Source organism: Halichoerus grypus, chromosome 3 (genome assembly GCF_964656455.1).
Source record: "Halichoerus grypus chromosome 3, mHalGry1.hap1.1, whole genome shotgun sequence".
NCBI classification, from domain to species: Eukaryota; Metazoa; Chordata; class Mammalia; order Carnivora; family Phocidae; genus Halichoerus; species Halichoerus grypus.
This window is the reverse complement of record NC_135714.1, coordinates 181907010-181931118: the sequence shown is the minus strand read 5'-3', so window position 1 is coordinate 181931118 and position 24109 is coordinate 181907010. Positions and strand designations below refer to the sequence as shown.

The 24109-nt window shown below is 36.1% G+C and overlaps 1 protein-coding gene across 1 annotated transcript in view; it reads left to right on the top strand.

The window, feature by feature from the left end:
- Positions 1–318: 318 nt before the first annotated feature.
- The window catches only part of TNKS (tankyrase), a 194122-nt gene continuing 170331 nt past the window's right edge, over positions 319–24109 (top strand). Inside the window, exon 1 of the mRNA XM_078069664.1 lies at positions 319–1023. Coding sequence (XP_077925790.1) covers positions 351–1023 — 673 coding nt within the window. The 5' untranslated portion in view covers positions 319–350. The remainder of the gene's footprint in view (positions 1024–24109) is intronic.

Here is a 24109-nt window from a genome sequence, read left to right as displayed (position 1 = left end):
AAGACCCGGAAGACTTAAGGTGACTTGGCAACAGAACGGAACAGGGCAAGGTAAGCAAGCTGAAAGCGAGAATGGAGGAAAAGTGCCCCATTTAGGGAGTGGTCAGTTCCAACTTTCAAATCTCCGCAGCCTGCCCGCCAAGGCGTCACAAAGCCCGCCCCTCAGTCACAAAGCCACGCCCCTTTCTGTGGCTGTTCTCTGAGCTCCCAATACTTCCCTCCTTCTCTTTGGCCCCTCCCACTCAGCCTAGCATCATTTCCTGTGCGCTGGACGCTAATTGGTCTAGCGATCGGAAGTGAGGGCGGGCGGTGGGGCCGTTGCCGCAGTGACAGTGCTGGGGGAGTCCGAAGATGGCGGCGTCGCGTCGCTCTCAGCATCATCACCACCATCATCAACAACAGCTCCAGCCCGCCCCAGGGGCTTCGGCGCCGCCGCCACCACCTCCCCCCCCACTCAGCCCCGGCCTGGCGCCGGGGACCACCCCAGCTTCCCCAACGGCGGGTGGCCTGGCCCCCTTCTCCCCGCGGCACGGCCTAGCGCTGCCGGAGGGGGATGGCAGTCGGGATCCGCCCGACAGGCCTCGATCCCCGGACCCGGTTGACAGTACCAGCTGTTGCAGTACCACCAGCACAATCTGTACCGTCGCCGCCGCGGCTCCGGTGGCCCCGGCGGTTTCCGCTTCATCTGCCGTCGGGGTCGCTCCCAACCCAGCCGGCGGTGGCAGTAACAATTCACCGTCGTCCTCTTCTTCCCCGACTTCTTCCTCATCTTCCTCTCCATCCTCCCCTGGATCGAGCTTGGCGGAGAGCCCAGAGGCGGCAGGAGTTAGCACCACAGCAACATTGGGGCCTGGGGCAGCGGGACCTGGGCCAGGGGTCCCAGCAGTGAGCGGGGCCCTGCGGGAACTGTTGGAGGCCTGTCGCAATGGGGACGTGTCCCGGGTAAAGAGGCTGGTGGACGCGGCAAACGTGAATGCTAAGGACATGGCCGGCCGGAAGTCTTCTCCCCTGCACTTCGCTGCAGGTCAGAGACTTTTGTTTATTAAGGGGTTTGGTCTTGGGGACGGGGGTCCGGGTAAGGATAGAAAACAAGTTAATGATGGAATAGAATGGGGGCGTGGTTATGGTTCTTCAACACCTCACCGGAAGACTAGAGGTTCCTTTCTTTAGGATAGTGCCTGGATGACGGGGGCGTGGTAGGGAAATGTGTGAATCCATTCTTTTTTAGTGTTTGCATAGTGATTCTTGCACTCGTTTCCAAACTCCCTTAGTGGTAGTCTCCGGATATGGGTATACTTAAACTTTTTCAGTTCTGAGTGTGAAGGAATAAAGTTAGATTTGGGCAGTTTTAAGAGTTTTCTCATTTGGTAGTTTATTTCGTTTTTACAACAAGGGTATGTCCCATGAGAACAGTCTAGACCAAAAGAAGTTTTAACTCAACAAGTGTTTAAGGATCTATCGTAATCTTACTTAGGCAATGAAAGACAAATGAAATTTGTGAAACTTTCCCCCTTTCTCAAGGAGCTTACAGTCTAATTGGGTAGATTAAAATATGCCTATATGAAACAACTGGAGAAGAGTATTTGGATACATTACGTGATGGTAGAAGAAATAAAGGCTTTGAAGTCCTGGACACTTCTGTTTGTTACTTGTCTGACAGACAGTTTACCTTATCTCGATTGCCTCAGTTTTCTCACCGGCAAAAATGATATTCTAAGTTTGTGTGAGGACTTAGTGAGAAGCATCTGGCACATTGGTTCTCCCAAAAAACATGCTAGTTCCTGAATCCTGGACCACACACTTTTTGTCTTTTTTTTTTTTTTTTTTTTGATCAAGTAGTTGGCCATTGTCTTTTAAAAACACATAATTTACTTTTATAAAATACAGAGAAGTATTTAAAAAAGGACTGTAATGTCACTGCTCAGATATCTACTATTATATTCTAAAAAATAAAGGTATAAGGTTATATAAATTAGAAACATTACATGAAAAATGTATGTTATATATACATGATAAAATTTATATGGGATAGAAATACAAAATGAAAAAGCACCACACACACACACCCACAAACATCAAAGATAACACATTAAATACTTTCTGTTAAGTTTCTTTCTATGTTGCTAATACATATCACTCTTTTAATTTGTTCTATTTATGGTAAAAGATGTGTTAAGAACTTACTTATATGTATTATTTGTTTTTACCCCAACTTGAAAGATATTATTACCTTCATTTTACAGATGACAGAAACAAAGCTCATACTGTTTAAAAAAGTCCAAATTTACACGGAAAGTCGTGGAACCTGGATTTGAACTCAGTTTGATTTTAGAGCTTGTGAAATCAAGCTTAAACTATTAAAACTTGTGCCTGGGTTAAGGTCACTTTTTGTGAGTAATTGTGATGGAGAGTTTCTGCTTTTGCAGTGTTTTGGGGAAAGAAGTAACTGAGGGCATAAACTCCTAAGAGTAGCATTCACACATTTTTATTGTAGCCTATACTTAGAAATTTATTTTACATCGTCTCACACAGAAACTAAACCAAAAGTTTCAGGAAATAATACTTTCCCTTATCACATGTGTTGTCTTATATTTTATATCCTATTTCATTCATTTCTTTACAACTGCTGTTTGTGGTTCATTAATGGGTCAGGAGCAGCAATATGAGAAACACAGGAAGTCAATATTAGATTACTGGATCCATTCTTGATGTATAGATACTTACTAGATAGTATACATACTATTAGGAATTTAGTGAATTGAATCATAAACAGGCTTCCATATAACTAGGTGTTTGCTCAGGGGTGTTGCTTATTTTAGATGCAGTAGCATTTCATTTTCTTTAGGTCACATGAAAGGTCTGATATAATGAATCAGCCGAGGTTTTCTTTTTCATACTTTATTCCAAATTGGACTATTTTAATAGCACATGTCACAAATCTTTTTTTTTTTTTAAGATTTTATTTATTTATTTGACAGAGAGATAGAGAGCACAAGTAGGCAGAGCGGCAAGCAGAGGGAGAGGGAGAAGCAGGCTCCTTGCTGTGCGGGGAGCCTAATGTGGGACTCTGATCCCAGGACCCTGGGATCATGACCTGAGCGGAAGGCAGCTGCTTATCCGACTGAGCCACCCAGGCGCCCCCACATGTCACAGATCTTGTCATTCCTCACCATACTGCATTATAAATAATCATTAACAGATGATAGTTGTATTTATTTCTACGATAATGTACTTATTTAGGTTTAGTCACACATAAAATATTGCTTATCTCCCAAATCAACTTCTTCCTGTTTGCCACAATAGTTACTTTTTATTCTGTTTTAGAGTTTTATGTGTGCGGAGATAAGTTACCAGACAGACAGTAAAACACAGTCCTGTAATGATGTTGTAATTTTGAGAACCTGACTTTGAGCTGTTTTTTTTTTAAGAAATTTTTTAGTTTAGTTGTGGAAATCATAAAAACAGTGAAACTCTACATGGTATAAAAATGTAACACTCTGTAGTCATTTTATCATACTTTCATGTTTGTGTGCATAGCACAACAAATTGGTTAAATCTGGTCTTCTCTATGTGTAGGATGAGTAGTTAGCAGTAATTCTCAGTTAACTCTTAGTTGGTTAGAATGCGAGTAATGGGATTGTCATGGAGAAGCTGTTTTAAAAGAGGAAACTGGAACAATCCCTTGGATGGAAAAGTTTAGAAATTGTAATTCATTTGTTCCACAAATGTTTTGTTACTTGTCATAGGTCCCATGTTAAATACTGACACTATTTTGATGTGGCAGATAGTCTTTGCCCTAATGGAGCTTACAGTCTAATAGGGAAGACTAAACAAGAACAGCAGTAGTAACAAATATACCGTAATATAATATACCGTTGTGGAGGGGCAATAGGAAGTCTTATCCTGGTTTTGAGCTTTTAAGGAAGTCTTTCTAGATAGATAGGGATTTAAAGGATGAGTCCAATCTAGCCAAGCAAAGATTGGAGAGAAAGAATGTTAATGCCTGAATTTCCATTTAGAAATGAGCTTACAGTTCCAGAGAATAAATGAAACCATTTTAAAGATCTCAGAAATGGTGTGAAGTCATATTTAAATCCTTATGACTTTTAAAAATATTACAGTTCTTTCCAGCAGCAGAATTAAGAATTTTTTCTATCCCATTTTCGACTGTGATAATTATTTGTTTCAAATATGGCTTAGAGACAATAATGGAATCATTCTACCCACAATTAGAAACATAATCTCCAGTTTCCATTGTTGATGCAGATTCTCAAACTGCTATTTCTAGTGCCTTCTTAAGATGGCCGTATCAAAGGACCCAGTCTTTTATTGTTGACTAGAGTTTATATAAGACTTTCTCTTCTACAGATAAGATCCTTGACCCTGGTTTTCTATTGTTCAAAGGACAGCAGTCAAAGCTTTATGAATAGTATCAATTTAGAGTGGTATTATCTTTTAAGTTTGGTTCCCAGTAGTGACATATTTTGTCACAAGGACCAGTATGTACTCATGAGATCTCTTTTTAAAGAAAAGTTTAGATGAGGTCTTTTTTAAAAAAGGCTTTAACAAAGCATTGAATTCCAAGATTTCGTGGTACTTACTTTAAGTTGATGAAATTTTGAAATAGGCTTCCTAGGTAGTTAATTAACATAAGATTAGGATATGTAAAATGGGGCACTTCAGTATCAAAACCAGCAAAATATGTATGACAGTTTTATGCTTTCTTTTGACTCGGATGGTGTCTACAACAACACACATTTAACCATGTAAAGGTTGCCTGAGTCATTCCTGACTCTTCTGATTTTTCAGCTTGACCATGCTTGTCTTTTTTTTTCTTCACCACTGTACAAATGAAGTTCCTATACCTGAAAAAAGGACACAAACAACACTGTGTCCTCTAAACCCATCCGTGGCTAAGAAAACAGAGTGCTTCCGTCCTGGAGTGGGAATCTTTTTGTACTTAACATTGTCTGGCAAGCTCCTTGATTGTACTTTCAAGCAAATGCCCTGCCTTGGGGTTTAAGAAGTCTCTAATTTGGTGAAAGGTACTAGCTTATAAATGTCTTCCCAATTTCTCTTTTTTTAGTCTTTTCTTAAAATCTTGTGCTTTGTTTAAGGTACCTTTTAAAACAGAAGTTACATAGAACTTTTAGTTAGAAAGGTGTGCTAAGTTTCTCTTATACTTTAACGATATCACTCTTTGGAGGCAAATGATTTAAAGAACAAAATAGCTATTTATAAGATGTTATGTAAAAGTTGGTAACAAAACTGGTCAACGTCAACATAGAGGAGTGTTTGCATAAATTAAAATACTGTATAATTTCTATTACATCTCTGTCTGATTGTATATTCCTCTATCCATCAATCTATCTTTTTTTTTCTTTTTGAGCATGTCAGGGCTCAAATTGCAAGCATCTGTGCAGCTTCCCCTAACAACGCCAGTATATGCATGTTATTGTCTAGAGTTCAGTGTTTGTTTACAGATTTGTCTTCTTTTAGTGTAAAATCTGTACAAATCTTATTTGTACATTCATTGAGTTTTGACAAATGTGAACACCTGTGCAACTCAAACCCTTACAGAAAGGCATCCTAACCTTAGAAAGTTTCCTCATGCCCGTTTCCTAAGTCCCTGCCCCAGATACACTGTTCTGACTTTTTGTCCACTCTAGATTACGAGTTGCCTGTTTTAGAAGTTCATATAAATGGGGAAAAAAAAAAAAAGAAGTTCATATAAATGGAATTATATAATATTTACTCTTTTTCTCTAAGATTTATTTTGCTCAGTGAATGTTTTTGATGTTGTAACATGTATCAGTAGCTCCTTTGCACTGCTGGGTAGTATGTCATTATGTAAATGTGCTACAGTTGGTTTATCCCTTCTCCTACTGATGAACTTTTAGGCTATTTCCAGTTTTGAGCTATTATGAATAAAGTTACTGTGAACATTCCTGTAAAAATTTTTTTTTTGTGGATGTAGATTTTCTTTCTCTTGAGCAAATACCTAGTATTGAAATTGCTGGGGCTTAGGTAAATATTCAGGTTTGTAAGAAACTTCCCGACCTTTTCCCAAAGTGGATGTGCCATTTTACATTCCCATTAACAATATACGAGAGTTCTATTCACCATTTCATGTTCTCAGATGTTTCAGTTTTAACCATTCTAGTGGGAATGTGTGGTATCTCATGGTGATTGTATTTTGCCTGATGTCTAATGTTGAAGACTTTTTCATGTGTTTAGTTGCTATTTATATATCTTTTATGAAGTTTTGTCTTTTTTTAAATTGGATAAAGTTTACTTTTATTGGGTTTATCTTTTTATCGTTGAGTTTTAGGAGTCCTTTGTTAGCTACACGTTATACATATGTTGTGCTGATCCATTATTAATAGGTCCTTTGAACAGAAGTTTTAAATTTAAATTTATTTTATTAAATATATGTCATTTATATATTTATTTTATAGTTATTATTTCCTGTAACTATGACCTGGATAAGAACTTTGGCCTGTTCCCAAGTAACAAAAATATATTTCTTACTAAAAGCTTTATGGTTTTAGCATTTACATTAAGGTTTGTGATCAATCTTATGTTTATTTTTAAGTTATCTGTGAGCTTGAGTTGATGGTTTTTTTGTTTTGTTTTGTTTTATTTTTTTTATCTGTGTGGCTATCCAGTTGTGTCTTTTTTTTTTTTTAGCACCATTTCTTGAAGAGGTTTCTTTTCTCTATTGGATTGCTTTTTCTCCATTGTTAAAAATCAGATGTTTGTGTAAGTGGGGGTCTGTATCCAGACTTTTCATTCTGTCTTATTGATCTATTTGTCTGTTTTTATGTCGGAATTACATTGCCTGGGTAACTGTAGCTTTGTAGTTAGTTTTGAGGTTGATAGTGTGAATGTTCCAGTTTGGCTCAGCTTTTTCAAGATGCTTTGGATTTTCTAGGTCTGTTGAATTTTCATTGAAATTTTAGAATCAGATTGTCAGTTTTTACAGCATGGCATGCTGAGCTGATAATTGGGATTATGTTGAATCTGTAGGTCAATTTGGGAAAAATTGACATCTTAACAATATTGAGTCTTCCAGTCTATGAACATTATTTAGGCCTTTATTTTCTCTCAGCAATTTTCATAAATTCTGGTGTGGGAGTCTTTCATGAGATTTTTTTTATTCCAAATTTTTTTAAATCTAAATTAAAGCCAGTGTAATGGATTTTGAAAATTTTTTATTTTTCAGTTGTTTGTTAATATGATCAATTTCTATATTAACCATGTATCCTGTGACCTAGAAAATTATTATTTCCAATAGTCCTTATGTAGATTCCTTAGGATTTTATTAAAGAATCATATCTTCAAATAGAGGCAGTTATGACTTTATTTGTCTCAAGTGTTGAATAAAAGTGATGAGGGTAGACATCTTTCTCTTATTCCAACTCTTAGGGGGAAAATGTTCAATATTTCACCATTAAGTTTTTCATAGCTGTCCTTTATTAGATAGAGGAAGCTCTCTTTTGTTTCTAGTTTGTTGAGTGGGTTTATCATAAAAAGGTGTTGAATTTTATCAGATGCCTTTTCTGCATATATCGAGATAACCATGGGGGCTTTCTCCTTTATCCTTTTAATATATTACATTACGTTGATTTATGAATGTTAAGTCAACCTTGCATTCTTGGGCTAGACACTATTTGGTCATGATGTGTATTATCCTTTTTATATATTCCTAGATTTTATTTGCTAATGTTCTGTTAAAGATTTTTGCTTAGATCTAAGTTTATGAGAAATATTGGTCTGTAATTTTCTTTTTTCTTTTTTTTTGTTATGTCTTTGTCAGGTTTTTGGCATTAGCGTTATGCTAATAAAGTGTATTTGGAAGTGTTTATTTCTCTATATTCTGAATGAGTTTTTGGAGCATTGCCATCATTCTCCTTAAATATTTGGTAGAATCCCCCAATGAAACTAACGAAATCATAGTTTTCTTTGTGGGAAGATTTTTGATACTGAATTTAATTTCTTTAATAGGTAGATGGCTAAGAAATTGTCTCAGTTATTATCCCTCAATTTTGGTGAGTTATGTTTTTCAAGGAATTTGTTTATTTTATCTAAATTGTTAAATTTGCATAAATGTGTTTATAATATTCTGTTTTATTATTGTTATATTGTCTCTAAGAGCTAATGAGATAAACTCCTTTACTATTTTTCATACTGATAAGTTGTGTTTTCTTTGATTAGACTAGCCAGGGTGTTTATCACTTCTGTTGATCTTTTCAAAGTACCAACTTTTAGCTTTGTTAATTTTGTGCATCGTTTGTTCTCTTAATTATTTCCTTCTTTCTACTTATTTTGAGTTTACTGTATTAGTTACTTATTGCTGTTTATGAAACTACCCCAAACCTTAAGAGCTTAAAGTAACAAACATTTATTATTTCACAGTTGCTTTGGGCCAAGATTCCAGGTGTGGGTCAGCAGTCTGGGCATGACTTAGCTATGTCCTCTGGCTCCGGATCTCTCATTTGACTGCAATCAAAATGTGGGCTGGGGCTATGGTCTTATCTGAAGGCTTGACGAAGGGCAGAATCTGCTTCCAAACTGTTCATGTGATTGTTAGCAAGATTTAGTTCCTTGCAGGTTGTTGGACTGAGGTCTTCCTCAGTTCCATAGAGCAGCTCACAACATGACGTTTGACTTCTTTCAGAGCCAGCAAGTGAGAGAACAAAAGAGGACAAGCAAGATGGAAGCTAGAGTCTTTTTAAAATGTAATATTGCAAGTGTTTTCTCATCAACTTTTGTAGTATTCTGTTAGCTAGGAGGAAATCAGTAGGACCAGCCTGTATTAAAAGGGAGAGAATTACTCCAGGGCAAAAATAATGAGAGATGGGGATCATTGGGAGCCATCCTAGTAACTGTCTGGCACATTTTCTTTGTTTTTCTCTTATAAATTTCATTTAGTTTTAGTTCTACAAGTATACGTGTGATAGATAGTCCCCAAAGATGACTACCATATATTCCTCCTCTTTATGTATATGTATACTGTATCACTTATCAAAAGGTGGAGCCTTTTCCCTTCCACCTGTATTTGAGTTGGTTTTGTGATTTGCTAGGATGAGTGGAATGTGGCAGAAGTTTTGCTGTGTAACACCTGAGCCTTCAGAGATCTTAAGTGTTCCCTTTCATGCATTGGGAACTTTCTTGGAACCCAGCCCCCATGCTTTGAGAAGGACCATGGAGAAGAGAAGTAAGGCTCGTGGCTTTCAGCCAGTACCCACTGCCAGCTGAGTCAGTGAACCAACTTGGATATTCCTGCCTCATCAAGCCTCCAGATGACTGAGTTTAGTTAACTCATAGTATCATCAGAATAATAAGTAATAGTTGTTATTTTAAGCCATAGATTTTGGCATAGTTTGTTATATAGCAATAGATACCTGAAATCATTATTTATGGCTACAGTTCTAGGCTTTGTGCCTATATGGTCTCTGTTTCAATTGTTTCGACTACTCAGCTCTGCTTTTGTGCCATGAAAGTATCCATAGACAATACATAAATGAATGGGTGTGGTCTGTTCCAATAAGGTGTTATTTATAAAAGCAAGTGGTGGCCATATTTGGCGCATGAGTTGTAGTTTGCTGATCCCCATCACAAGGCATTGACTGGGGTATTTTTTTTTTTTAAGATTTTATTTATTTATTTGATGGAGAGAGACACAACGAGAGAGGGAACACAAGCAGGGGGAGTGGGAGAGGGAGAAGCAGGCTTCCCGCGGAGCAGGGAGCCCGATGTGGGGCTCGATCCCAGGACCCTGGGACCATGATCTGAGCTGAAGGCAGACGCTTAACAGTCGACTGAGCCACCCAGGTGCCCTGACTGACTGGGGTATTTTTATTCTCTGGGATATTTTTTTCCCTTTTGTTTTCCTTCTTGTTTGGTTTTTACTTCTGAAATGATTTTTTTTTTAACTATTTTCTGAGTTCTGTCGTCTTATTTTTAATTTAGATATATGCTACTCTTTCATATCTTGCATCATTCTCATGTTGCCTTTTAGCTAGTATTGAAGTAGTGGATCATAAATTTGTGAGTGTTTTCTTCTGGCATGCATTGTCTGTAGGGATGTTATTCTGCTCAAACTCTTGTTATTAAAACCTTTGCATGGGATTTCACCTCAATTTTTTTCCATTGCTCATTTTTATAGAAATTAATAAATAATATCAAGATAAATATAGAGGTCTGAGATGTTGAGGGTAACTCCCCTTTCTTCTCATGTTGGACATGCAAGTCTGATCTAGGATAGATGAAGTCTCTATAAGGTTCATCTCTTAGAGTAGTAGTATTTAAATTATGAAATATCACCATTTTATATCTCAGCTTATATAGCCTCTGTACCACTTTCTAGGAGTGTTAACCAGAGACATTCTGTTAAGGGCCTTTTTAAAATAAGATGCTTTCCTCATAGTCTATTTACATAGATTTACATAGAAGTTTTGTCTACTCTTCTGTCTTTTCTTTCCCCCGGGGCATCCCCTTCCTTCCCAAGGAACTGTATAGATCACAGCTACGTGTTCATTCTTTCCAGACCTGAAGTGATTCTTTGGCAGTTAAAAGGGGAAAGAAATATATCTGGGAGATAGAAGGCATATCATTAAGGGCCAAGTTGTGAGCATGCATATGTTTAAAAATGGGATCTTAAGCTTAGATCTCAGGAGGAGAAACGATCAAGGAATGTAACTGATGCTAAGAAAATATATTATATTGTAGTGCTAGGTTTTGGCAAGGAATAAACATCATCATGAGTCTTGTGATGAGTTGCGGGTAAAAACACTATAGACTAGCTTGTTCTTCAATGTCTTTAACAGCCTCCTTTTGCTTCACAACAAAGAAATCTTTTGGGTGGTTCACTGTAAAATATGTAGTAGATACAATCGAAGAGATCAGTGTCTCTTAAATTCTTATTTTTCCCACATGTCACGGTCCTTAAAGTTACTTTGACTTATGTTTATTCCTCTGATAGAAATACTCAGGAAGGTGGGATGTAGCCTTGATCGTGGGATTTCCATTAAAGCTTAGGTACATGGAATAGTTTTGAAGGTCATTTTCTAAAAATCATTTTTTGAGTAATTGAGAAAAGGTAGGAGTTTTTGGTTTTGTGTGCTTGCTGGGTTTTCCTTTTAAGGCTTCATCAGACATCCAAGATTGCTTTTCCCTACAGTGAATTGCTGGGTTCTTTGTCAAGTGGAAACTTGTTTTGCCTGTTTGTTCAGGTATCTGTGTATAGAATTAAAACTGTGAGCTTAAGTCCCGTTCCCCCCCCCCCAACCTTTTGGAGTTTGTCAGCTCCCTATTCAATTTAAACTAGTGTACTTTCTGATTGTAGAAAAAGAGAAAAAGTGATACAAAGTTTCCTCTCTCTTTTTTGCCTTTTCAGTGTAACAAAAAGTACACTAATGGTGGTAGCTGTTTTTTTGTTTGTTTGGACTTGCAACTTTTTTCTTACATGGTAGATTTTTTTTAAAAAGTGAAGAGGCATTTGGTAGTTGTAGATGATTTGTATTAACTACAAACTGCATTTAGTGATTGACCAAAAATTCTTAAAGCTAAAGTCCCTGCATCATCAATTATAGTTTAAAAATAACCTAAATACCCAGTTATAATGCTTTTGTAAAGCTAGGGTATGCCCAGTTGATGCCTGATGCCCAGTTAATGCCCAGTTATAATGCTTTTGAAAAGCTAGGGTATATATATGTATAACTAGACACCAAAAAGATCGGATGCCTTCATTCTGATATATTCGCCAGCTGTGGAAACCATTTTGACATTCTCATCCATCTTGTTAATAGGATGTGCAGTTCTCCCTTTCCAAAAGCTCACATTGTTCTCATGTTGACTACTGACTTTTTTTTAAAGAAGAAATGACATGGGATTACAGTTAGTGAATAAATGAATACATTTTAGCTGTTTTTTCCCCCTAATGTCTTGAGAAGAGATGCCAAGCTATGCTTTTCTTCTTTGTAGGAAAATATTCTTATTTGGGAAAAAACCTTTTGGACTAATATAAAAATTTGTAGCAAGTTATCAAAAACTTGGTTGCCCCTCCTCCCCCAAAATATCCAAAAATTTAACAGTAGGAAAGTATAATTGTTAGCCTTTTGGAATTTTATGAAAGCAGATAAATTTGAAGTATGTAATAAGAGCAGTTCAGTGTCTAATTAATTGAATTGCTCATAGTATGTGCTTTATAAATATTTGAGCAAGTGAACGTTGTTAAGTTAATGCTTCTGATTTCTCATCTTCTTTCTGAAATGTATAAATAATAATCCTCATATATTAGTCCAGTCCTTCGTCATCAAAGTGCTTTCACTGCTCTGTTGGCACATACATGAATGAACTTAGTTTTGATATTGTTACTAAATAATAGTATAAAAACTAATAGAAATAGTAACAATTGTCTGGGAATGACTTTTGTACTTTTCCTGTGTAATTTTATTTAATCCTTACAGCAGCAACCATACAAGGTACATTTTGGTTTTTTTATAGATGAAGAAACTGAGACTCAGAGAGTTATGTCTTGTCCAGGGTCACAAAGCTGTTAATGATGGAGCCAGATTTAAACCTACATCTAGCTATTCTAAAAATCATTTGGCCCATGCTAACTCAACTAGAAAGTTGCTGGCAGTGAGAAATAAAATCATTTGAGTCATTTTATAATTTGACAGTTGTTACTGCTTTTTTAAATTTGTTTTCTGAAAATAAAAGTAATTGTACAAATTTTGGAAAGTACAGTAAAAAGTCCATTATGTTACTACCCCGAGGCAGCTCATATAGTCATTATGTCGTATTTCTGTCCAGCTCTTTTCCTAAGAATTTAAAATGGAGCAAAACCGGGCCGCCTGGGTGGCTCAGTTGGTTGAGCGTCTTGACTCTTTCTCGACTCAGGTCTTGATCTCAGGGTTGTTGTGGGTTCAAGCCCCATGTTGGCTTCCATGCTGAGTGTGGAGCCTATTAAAAATAAAATTAAAAATAGCAAAATTGTATATAGATGCTTTCTTAAAACATTGTGACTAGGATTTGATTGAGACCATGCTTTTGGAAAGTAGAGTATTGGAACATTTGCAGTTATTGGAATATTGGACTGTCTGACTTTTGGTCAATTGCTTTATAAACATTAAAAGTGGAATTGGAAGTAATCTTTGAAAAACCTCATAATTAAATGGAAGAAGGATATTTTAGCAATTCCTTTCGTTTAAAGACTGCTTAAGATTGTTTGAAAACCTTGAAGATAAACTGCTCTATGTTTTGATTCATAGGAGTAGTCAAGGAAAAAAATATGCTTTGAATAAAGTATCTGGGAATCACAGTTTGAAAGTACTTAATGCCACTAAACTGTACAGTTAAAAAATGGTTCAGGTGGAGTTGTCCAGTTTTCCCAACACTCTTACACTGTGTGGGGGGAATGCAAACTGGTGTAGCCACTGTAGAAAACAGTATGGAGGTTCCTGTTAAAAGTTAAAACTAGAACTACTTTATTTTTTTTTTTTTAAAGATTTTATTTATTTATTTGACAGAGAGAGAGAGAGCCCAAGTAGGCAGAGAAGCAGGCAGATGGAGAGGGAGAAGCAGGCTCCCCGCAGAACAGGGAGCCCGATGCGGGACTCGATCCCAGGACCCTGGGATCATGACCTGAGCCGAAGGCAGCCGCTTAACCGACTGAGCCACCCAGGTGCCCTAGAACTACTTTATGAGCCAGCAATTGTACTAGTAGGTATTTACCCCAAATACACAAAAATACTGATTCGAAGGGACACATGCACCCCGATGTTTATAGCAGCATTATCTACAATAGCTAAATTATGGAGAGAGCCCAAATAGCCATCAACTGATGTGGATAAAGAAGATGTGGCATATATATAACGGGATATTACTTAACCATCAAAAAGAATGAAATCTTGCCATTTGCAACAATATGGATGGAGCTAGAGAGTATTACACTAAGTGAAATAAGTCAGTCAGAGAAAGATCATATGATTTCACTCATAATGTGGAATTTAAGAAATGAAACAGATGAACATCTTTGAAAAAAAGGGGCAAACTAGGAAACAGACTCTTCACTATAGAGAACAAACTGAGGGTTACTGGAGGGGAGGGGAGTGAGGGATGGGCTAAATGGGTGATAGGTATTAAGGAGGGCACTTGTTGGGATGAGCACTGGGTGTTGTATGTAAGTGATGAATTACTAAATTCTACAACCTGAAACTAATATTACATTGTATGTTAACTAACGGGAATTTAAAAACTTGAAAAAAAAAATACTGTTGCAACCAATGGGGGTAAAAAAGAAAAGGTGGTAAATCTTATGTTATAGGTATTTTACTACCGTTAAGCTTTTTTTTTACAATTAAATATTTTTAAATGGAGGTATCTATCATAAGTGGCATTTTGGTCTTTCTGTTGTGCCAGAGAGCACTCATTTCTTAATATTACCAACATGAAATATGGAAAATAGCATATTCAGTAGAGTGAATCTAGTGATCTATTGAGGATCCCATTTATATCTCTCTTAACTCACATTTCTGAGAATGACTGTAGTCCTTTCCTGGGAGTGTGAGACTCACTATTAGTGAAGTGTGTATGGAAATTTAAAAGAACTTCATGCAACTTGCTTAGTTAACAGCCACTGGGACAATTCCATAGTGTGTTTTCCCCCTTTGGTCTATTTCTCAGGAATCTGGCATGAACCGTAAGGTTTTATAGTAGTTCAGTAACAACTCAATAAATATAAGTGCTGTAAGGAGCAGGATCATAAGAATGGCATTATTTTCTGCCCTTTAGGAAGTTTATAATCAAAATGCAGTGGTTCCCAAACTTTGTGATCTCAGGACTCTTTTACACGCTTGAAAAGAGTTAAAAGAGCTTTTGTTTATGTGGATTATGTCTGTGGGGATTTATCATAGTAGGAATTAAAACTGAGCAATTAAAAATAACAATAATAAACTCTCTTGTATGTTAGAGTAAATCACACTGTTATTGAAAAGGAACTGTTTTCCAAAACATAGATTAATAGGAGAGGCATTATTTTACATTTAGCAAGTCACTTTAATGTCTGACAATAGAAGACAGGTGAAGTCTCATCTGCTTCTGCATGCCATTTGTTGTGTTGGATTGAAGTATATGAAGAAAGTCCTGCTTTAAATAGATATGTAGTTTGAAAAGAAAGGACTATTTTAATAGCATTTTCAAATAATCATAGTTCTTTTTCTTTGGTACTACACCCAAATTTGATAAATAATACTTTCCTGAAGGTTATTTGCAACATGGAATCTGAAGCCATATCAATGAGTTTTTCACACTCTGTTATGTTAAAACCCATTGGTCTATTTTTTATGATGGATCTTATACCTCTATACATGTTTTGGTCATTTGGAAAATAGTAGTTCACTGAGGTATGCAGATCTTCTAAATGTTGACACATCTTACTTTATAATAAATTGTAAAGCATATTTGTTACTACCACCACCAGTCTTACAGAAAAGCACTTATGTATTGGGAAACTATAAAGCTCATGGTGGCAGATGCAAGTTTTACAGAATTCTCGATTTTGCTTGAAAGCTCAGATTTTGTCATTGGGAACAAATACTGTGTTGTTTTCCTTGAAGTGTTCCTCACTTTCTTTGTTCATTCTCAAGAGAATGTCTGCCAAATACACAAGTCAAACTGAGCTCAAGCAGTTGCATAAGTATTGTTCCTCAACACAAATGTATTTTGGTATCTAGAAGTGATTAATGTGTGTTTCTCATTTTGTAACAAAAATATTAAAAAGGATGTGTACTCTAGGGTTGAGTTTAATAAAATTAATATTTACATTTTCATGAAGGACATTTTTAAGTGAAACTGGCTGCCTTTTTCTTTTTTTTTTTAAACTGTGAGGACCTGGTAGTTAAGAACACAATGACTATTAGTATAGTTTGGTGCCACCGTCTTGGTTCAAGCAAAGAGGTCAGCAGTATCACCTGTCACTGCTTTGTATGAGTGTATGAGAGATGTATGAGTACATCTTCCAGATGACCAACACATGATGTTATAAAATCATGTAGTATCAATGTCTTGGTAGCGAAGAAGTCAAAATCATCTTAATATTATTTTGTAAATAGTTTTGACTTTTCATACTCCCTGAAAAGTCTCAGGGACCACTAGACGTACCCCGACACTTTGAAAGCTGCTGAGCTTATATAAGTGGTTCTTAATTTTGTTAACACTTTGAGAATCTGATGAAAGGCATGAATGTTCTCCCCAGAAGGATATACTTAAACAGCAAACTTTACATGTGATTTTCAGAGGATTACAAACATCTAGAAGCACTAGAGCTATGGTTCTTAAACTCTGCATCAGAATCACCTGAAGGCCTTGTTGAAACAGGTTGCTAGACCACACTCCCAAAATTTCTCATTGAGTTTGCCTGGAGTAGAGTCTGAGAATTTGCATTTTTAACAAGTCTAATGTAATGCTGATGTTGATGTTCACTTTGTGCGTAGTGATTCTTAACCCTAGACCAATTAAGTCAGACCACAGGAGTAGGAGCAAGGCTTTGCTTTTTTAAAATCTCCTCTGGTGATTCTTACGTGCAGACAGAATTGAGAATCCCTGTTTGAGGACACATGTAATGCAGATTAAGACTCCCAAATCTAGTGAGATTAAGAACATCTAATATTTGTAAAACCTTTTATGTTTTAGGAAGTATTTTGACAATTGTGACTCAATGACTACTTATAAGCCTGTAAGGTAGTTATTATATCTGAGAAAAACCTGACTTGGGATTCAAGAAATTGTAGTTTTATAGTTGTTCTGGATTTTGAGTCTATGAAGTGAACTAAAGCGGTGATCGCTGAAAGTTTTTAAGACAATGCTATACATATATTCCTAGAGAGTTTTTGTGTGTAGATATATGTGTTACTAAATTTGTTTTACTAAAAGGTTCTACTAAATTATATTACTACTATACCCTTGACAACACCAGCCGAAACCTGTCTTGTGTCATCTAAGTCACTACCCCTATACCACCCATAGATTAGTTTTGTCTGCTTTTGAACTTGGTATGAATATTAGATAGTATATACGATATCGTGGGTGACTCCTGTCTCTTACATAGTTGTAGTTTTTTCATTTTCACTGTTATAAGGAATGCCATGGTGTGACTATACCGCTATTTATCTGTTCTACTGGTGATGAATATGTTCTTGTGAATATTGCTCCTGTGAGCATTTTTGTACATGTTTCCAAACATCATCATTTAAAACATATTTCTTAACTTTTTGATTTAAAAAAAAAACAGAACTCATGTTTTAATATGCATTTCTTTGATTATATCTGGAGTAACTGATTTTACTTTTTAAAATAATTGATATTTCCTTTTTTAATGAATTATTTTTTCCTTACCCTTTTTTTTCTTTTACCTTTTGATGTTTTTCTTATCATTGCAAATATTTTCCTGGTTTGTTTTTTTAATTTTATTTACAACCTTTTCAAACCTGTTGCCTTTAAATTTTTTTTTGTTTTCTTCCATTTTATGTTTAAAAAGTTATTTTCATTCTGAAATCATGCACATGTCCACCTCAGTTGTTTTATGGTTTCATTTTCTTATTTTGTACCTTAATCTATTTTGAATTTATTTTGGTATGTACTTTAAAAAGGTTTTTTTTTTTTTTTTTCTAAGCAGGTAGCCAGTTTCCTTGAACCCTTTATTGTGTAGTAAGTACAACCATTAAAATAAAAATGAAGATGAAGTCTCTTAATTATTATTATAGCTGAAAGCAGAAGTATTTATTAGGGCACATTTTGCTTCTTTTTCCTTTGACTTCTAGTTAACTATGTGATTAATTCATTGTGCTGTATTTGACCTTTCTGTTTCTACTTTTATAGCAAAAGTATCTTCTACAATAATATACTGAAATAAATGGATGTAGACTAAAAACTCAGTGGAATTTCAAGAGTCTTTAGCTTTCTGTCTACTAAGATTGATGTATATACAGATATATTTTGCAGTTTTCTGATACCTAAATTTGCATTGCAGAAATTTTGGATTATGCTACTTTGGTAGGGAACAGTCATAGTCTTCCCCCTGACATACAGCATTTAAAGGATTTTTAGTTCTGGTACATTGGTTTTGAAGGATGATCCTGCTTCTCCATGATTTTTGTGGTAGAAAATTAGTTGATTCCATGTTGTTACCTGTTTCAGAATCTTTATTACTGCCTCTCTGAACCATTCTGAACTTCTTTTAGGTAGTTGAATGTATAAAGCATTTCTCACCTCTTGAGCTTTGGATATACTGTACCTTATCCTCCTTAGGACTTTATTCCAATCCTTTTTTCCGGTTAACTACTTATTCTTTAGACCTTAGCTCAGAATATCACTTCATTGGGGAAGCTTTCCTACCCCAGGCTCAGTTAAGTTTGTATGGCTGTGTGCTGTTTGTAACCCACACATTGCAATTATTTGCTAGAATGTTCATTGTTCAGTGTTCCTGGAGACACACAAACACACACACACACACACACACACCTCTAAATCCATTTTTCATCATGCTGAAGTATTCTGATGATAGTAGTTTCAGCTAGTACCTTTTTGTGCTCAGCTTTGAGATTTTACATATCTGAGATTAATTTTACTCTTTCATGTAAATAAAAAGCTAGCTACATATGAAATTAAGCATCAACATGCTTTTTCTTAAAATTGAGGTTGACTTTAGTCTGAAGTCAAAAAATTTCTGTGTTTTCTTGCTGAAGGATTTAGAAATTTCATAGCCTTTAATGTTGCCAGATTGCACATAACATGTCTCTCCATTCTGTTTAGTGCTTTATGAACTCTTACTAATCTGAAACTTTACATTTTCCTTTAATTATGAGAAGTGTTGTCATTATTTCTATGTATGTATGTATCTTCTCTTCCCATCCTCTACCTCTCCTTTCTTCTATTTATCTCTATCAGATACTTATTGGGATAGTTCTTCAACCTGATTTATCAGGAATTTATTCTTTATTTTCATTACTATTCAATCAATTCATTATATATTTTTATTTTTCCACTTACATTTTTCATGACAGTATTTCCAGTTGGTTTTACCTGATTGATTTTTGTTCTCATGTCATGCTTTCATTATTCCCCATTATTTTCTCCTGAAGCATTTAATTTGCCAGTTTTAAATGTCTCTTTTTTTTTTTTTTGTCTATTAATTCTGCTTTTGGTTTATCATTCCTTCATGGTGCTTGCACTCCTCAGGCATATTATTTTCCGCTGTGAGCTTATATTCCCTTGAAACTAACAGCTAGTTGGGCCAGTATTGCATTATTATGGGAGAATGGGTTTGATGGGTTTAGGAGTTGTGAAAGCCTGTGTTCTGTTTTCGTCCTCCAGGTGGTTTGGGGTAAATAGGGACATGCCTCAGGGTAGAGAGGCTCTGGATGGGAATTTCTGCTCAATTCCATCCTGGTTGCACAGAATTTCTCTGACCCTTATCTTTTAAAGTATTGTCACCTTCATTGTTATTGCTTAATTGGGAGTCCACCTATAATTTTCTTCCCACCTCAGCCAGGTTCTAATATTTTACCTTGATGTTACTCCTTTTCTGTTGGCTAGAACTGGGCTGGAAATACTGCTTTATATTCCACAGTAGCATAGTGGACAATGTGACTGTTTTGAGGAGTGAAAGGACACAATTAGGACATTTTCCTCTGGCCTTTCTTCTGTCCAGGATACCGGATCTATCTCTTAAGCTGATGTTTCTTCTCACAGCGGTACCCAAACATTTTCTTTTTCTTCCTCAAGGGATGATTTCTTACACTGTTTTGTTGTTGTTTTTGTTGTTGTTTTAAGCTGGAATCTGGGATTTATCTCTTCCCTTCTGCTTCTCATAGTTGGGTTTGGGGAAGGCACACATTCTTGACTATACTTGCTAATTAAATACTATTTTATCTAAGCATAAATCCTTTTCTAAATCAGGTTCTACAAAGTGGAAAAATTAATTGGTGAGATTCTGCCTTTGACAGATGAAAAACATGCAACTTCATTGACATTGAAGTCATTCTGTAGTTTGTTTTCTGAATTGTTATTTTAGAAACAAGAGGGAATATACATACTCCCTGTTGCTTAACAGTGACTTCGACCTAATGAAGTGTAGCGTAGTTCTTTATTTAAAGGCTAATATACTTAGAATTGAAATTAGAAGAGGAAGCAATGATGACTTTGAATATTAAATGGAAAATTTATGTTTCTTTGTCATAGAATATTTATTATAAAGTAACCAGGAATCTGTTACTGGGTATCTGTGGTTCTGTGTATACTGGACTGCATGAATTTAACCTAGTATATAGAAAACCCTTGACATTTTCAAAGAATATGTCACAAGACTTTCCCCACTCCCCAGATTAGAGAATACCATTATAGCATCTAATTTTCTTCATAAAATGTTGTAAAACTGGAAACTCTAAAAGACTTTAGAAGGTAGGCCTTTATAAGAAAGTGAATAAACTGAGAAAATCATGTAGAGATGGGGCTGCTCTGCTAGGCACCCCTCTCCCCCTGTAATTTTGAGGGTGCCTCCTGCACATCAGCCAAGATACAGGTGTGATTCAGATTTTTAATTCTTACTGTGTTTATTATGGACCTTTAGAGGTGCTTAGCAGATACCTGGAACTACCTACCAGTGTTAAATAGGTAAATGATGAGTCTGTTGACCAGGAAAGAAAGTTATTTAAAAACCTTTTATGTATTGCATAAATGTGTCACAGTTGAATTTGTTTCATTGAAAGTAATTTTATTGTCATTGGTAAGAGTTTTTGTTTTTTTATTTGGATGGAAGTAGATTGATAATGCTTAAGAAAGTAAGTAGGTTCTTCTATTTTAGAGTCTAATTTTTTCTAATGTTTTTAGAGAGAATAATGAACAGTTCACATCTGTCATCAAGTACCATTTTATCCATCCCAGCTTAGCTTTTGTGGTTTCCTTTATATCAGGAAAAACAATGATATATGTGAGAGTTCATGAGTTATTTCCTAGATAATCTCAAACTTACTTTGTTCTTACTTTGAGTATCTTTTGAGTATAATTAGATCTTTCTACCCTTAAGGAAAAAAATTAAAATAAATATCGGAGATGTAATATAAATTTTCTCATTGAGTATATAAGTATAGGTCAATGGGTTTCATAATTCAAATGATGTACAGTGGTTGTTGCTTTGTTGACAGTCTAATTAGGTGAAAAATATCTTTAGGCTATGACTTTGCTACCATAAATAAAAACATCACTTTAAAATACTCCAAACACCTTAGGTTTCTCTTCTTTTATTATGTTTCAGAAGTCACAGTTGTTAGTTACAAGATTTAATACTGGTCAAGGTTATTCCTTTGAAGCTTTAATTTTAGGTAGGTTTAAAATGTTGAACACAAGTGAAACAGTTTTCTATCTCTAAACTCGGCCTTGGTGAATAGATGCCAAATGACCTTACATTTGACACTGAAACGATTTTGAATGGCCTTAATTTAAATAAGGAAAATAGGTATACTTTTAACCAAACCAACATGAGTTTACTCCTGGGTGAGTCACAGAAACTACATCAGGTGAATTGTTGCACAAAGAAAAACTTTATTTGCAGCAAATAAGGGATCACGTGGAATAGCTTCCAAAGCCATGACTCCCCAAGAGAGGGTGAATGGGTACCTTTTGTTTAGGGTTAGGATGAATGTTTAGATAGGGAAGCCTTGTCATATATGTGGAAGTCGGTATAAGGTTAAGCATATGCCTTAAGGAAACATGCCTACACATACATTGTATGTATGTAAATGAGACTGAGGCTCTCCCTTGGACGGAGATTTTAGTATTATATTGAGGTAAAGGTAATTTCCAGTCATTTCAGGGGTCACTTCACAGTTCATCTGCACAGGCGCATGTCAAGGGTTTGGGTGGTCTGGGTAGTTGCCATGATCTGAGGGGTGGTTTTGGGTTTCATTTGTCTGAGTTAAGAGGTAAGCCAGAAAGAAGAGCTTAAGGAAAAATGTAAGACAAAGGTTAGTCAGTACAAGCAGGTGGGCAGTAAAGGTCAGGTCTTGGGGTCTAACTGGTGACATATTGAGGTTAGGCTTTGTGTTACGAATTTAGGTTTTCCTCACAATACCAGCACAATGATTTCCACATAATATATTTTGAAATTTCTTAGAATATGTAAAATAATGTAATTGTTTCTCACACAGTGCTTAGGGGAAAGCATGTGCTGCAGTTTACAAAATAGGTTCACATTGGTTAGTTTAGTAGTTAGAGAAGAACAGTTCATCTGGGTGAACTTTTTACTGCTACCTACTTGCTCTGACCCTTCCCCAAATGGCACCTCTGTAAACTGCGTTGCTCAGGCTAGAAACCTGGGAGCCAGGCTTCCTTGCCTTTCCTTTTTGACCTGTCTCTACTGCTGCTGGCTTATTCCAAGCCACCATCAATTCTTGCCCAAATTATGGCCGATTTTTCTTAGCCTGTTTCTCTGATTTTGCTCTTGACTCTCTCCATTCTATTTTTCACATAGCCAACTGATAATCCTTTTAAGACTTGAATACAGTCAAGTAATTTCTCTTATAAAGGGCTTCCCACATACTTAAAATAAAATCCAAACTTCTTACCCATGAGTTAAAAAGCTGTGACAGATACTGTTGGTTATTCACCCAAAAGTTCATTTTCTCCTTAATCTTCACTAACAGATTTTAGATTTTGTAGAAGGCAGTAGTGTGCCCAGCTATAAAAAACTGACTTTCCAGACTTTTTGGGGAGCTTGGAGAGATGACTTGTTTTTGGCTAATGAGATATAAGTGAAAGTATCTTAGAGAGGCTTCCTTAAAGACTAAGAGAAAGCCTTTTTCTCCCCTTGCCCTCTTTTTTCTTGTGTGGGAACCTGAATACCAGGCTTTAAGGTGTAGCAGTCTTTTGTGACTATGAGGTGGCAAACAAGAAGATAGCTTATGCATGCTAAGCATGCCAGAGTGGAAATTTTTTTAAAGAGCTCTTGTTAAACTGCTATATGAGCCTGAATTGCCTCTGACTGGACAAGTTTAGTGAGACACGTGAAATCTCTACTTTTTTTTTTTTTTTTGAGGTTTCACTAGTTCCATTATTTGTAGCTGGATGTGTTCCTCATGATAAAGGCCCTATATGATCTCGCTCTTGCCTGTCTTCTGACCTCATTTTGTCATTACTACCTCTGGTCACATTAGCTACCAGACAGATCTTGGCTGACAAACTCCTGCTCGGATCCACACTCCTTATGACTGAAAGGCTCTGTGTGTTCTGGTTTTATTGACCGCCCCTAATGTACCACTGCCCTCGGTGTCCCAGTATCAGCAAAAACCTTAAAATACCCCCAGATCCTTGACAAATATGTGCAAGATATTAATGGAGAACAAACACAAAATGAAAGATGTGCAGTATGTATCTGATATACATGGATATACATGATACACGGTATAGCCATGGATTAGAAGACTCAGTGTTGTAAATCTGTCAACTTTACAGAATTAATTCTAATCAATGAGCTTTAAAAACTTTTTTTCTAACACATTTCTTCATGGAACATAAAGATAATTCCCTTGAACATCAAAAAACAATAATAGCCAGGATAATTTTTTAAGAGAAACAAGGGGGATTGGCACTGCCCTACTTGGTATTTTAGACTTTTTTTGAAGTTAAACTATTAAACTGATCAACCAAAGAGAAAAGATGTGGAAAACATAAAATTATATCTGTAACTCATAGCATATACACAGGTAGATTAACACAAAGCCAAAGATCTAAATGTGGAAAGCAATGGTGTATGGGTGGCTCAGTTGGTTAAGTGTCTGCCTTCGGCTCAGGTCATGATCTCAGGGTCCTGGGATAGAGCCTGGACTCCCTGCTCAGGGGGGAGTCTGCTTCTCTCTCTCCCTCTGCCCCTCTCTCTGCTCATGCTCTCTCTCTCTCTCAAATAAATAAATAAAATCTTTAAAAAAATAAATGTGGAAAGCAGAATTATAAAAGTAATCTAGGAGAAAATGTATGAACAGTATAGGAATAGGAAGGATTTCTTACAGATTATGTAGAAAGCACAGTGTAGGGAAAGATTGATATATTTT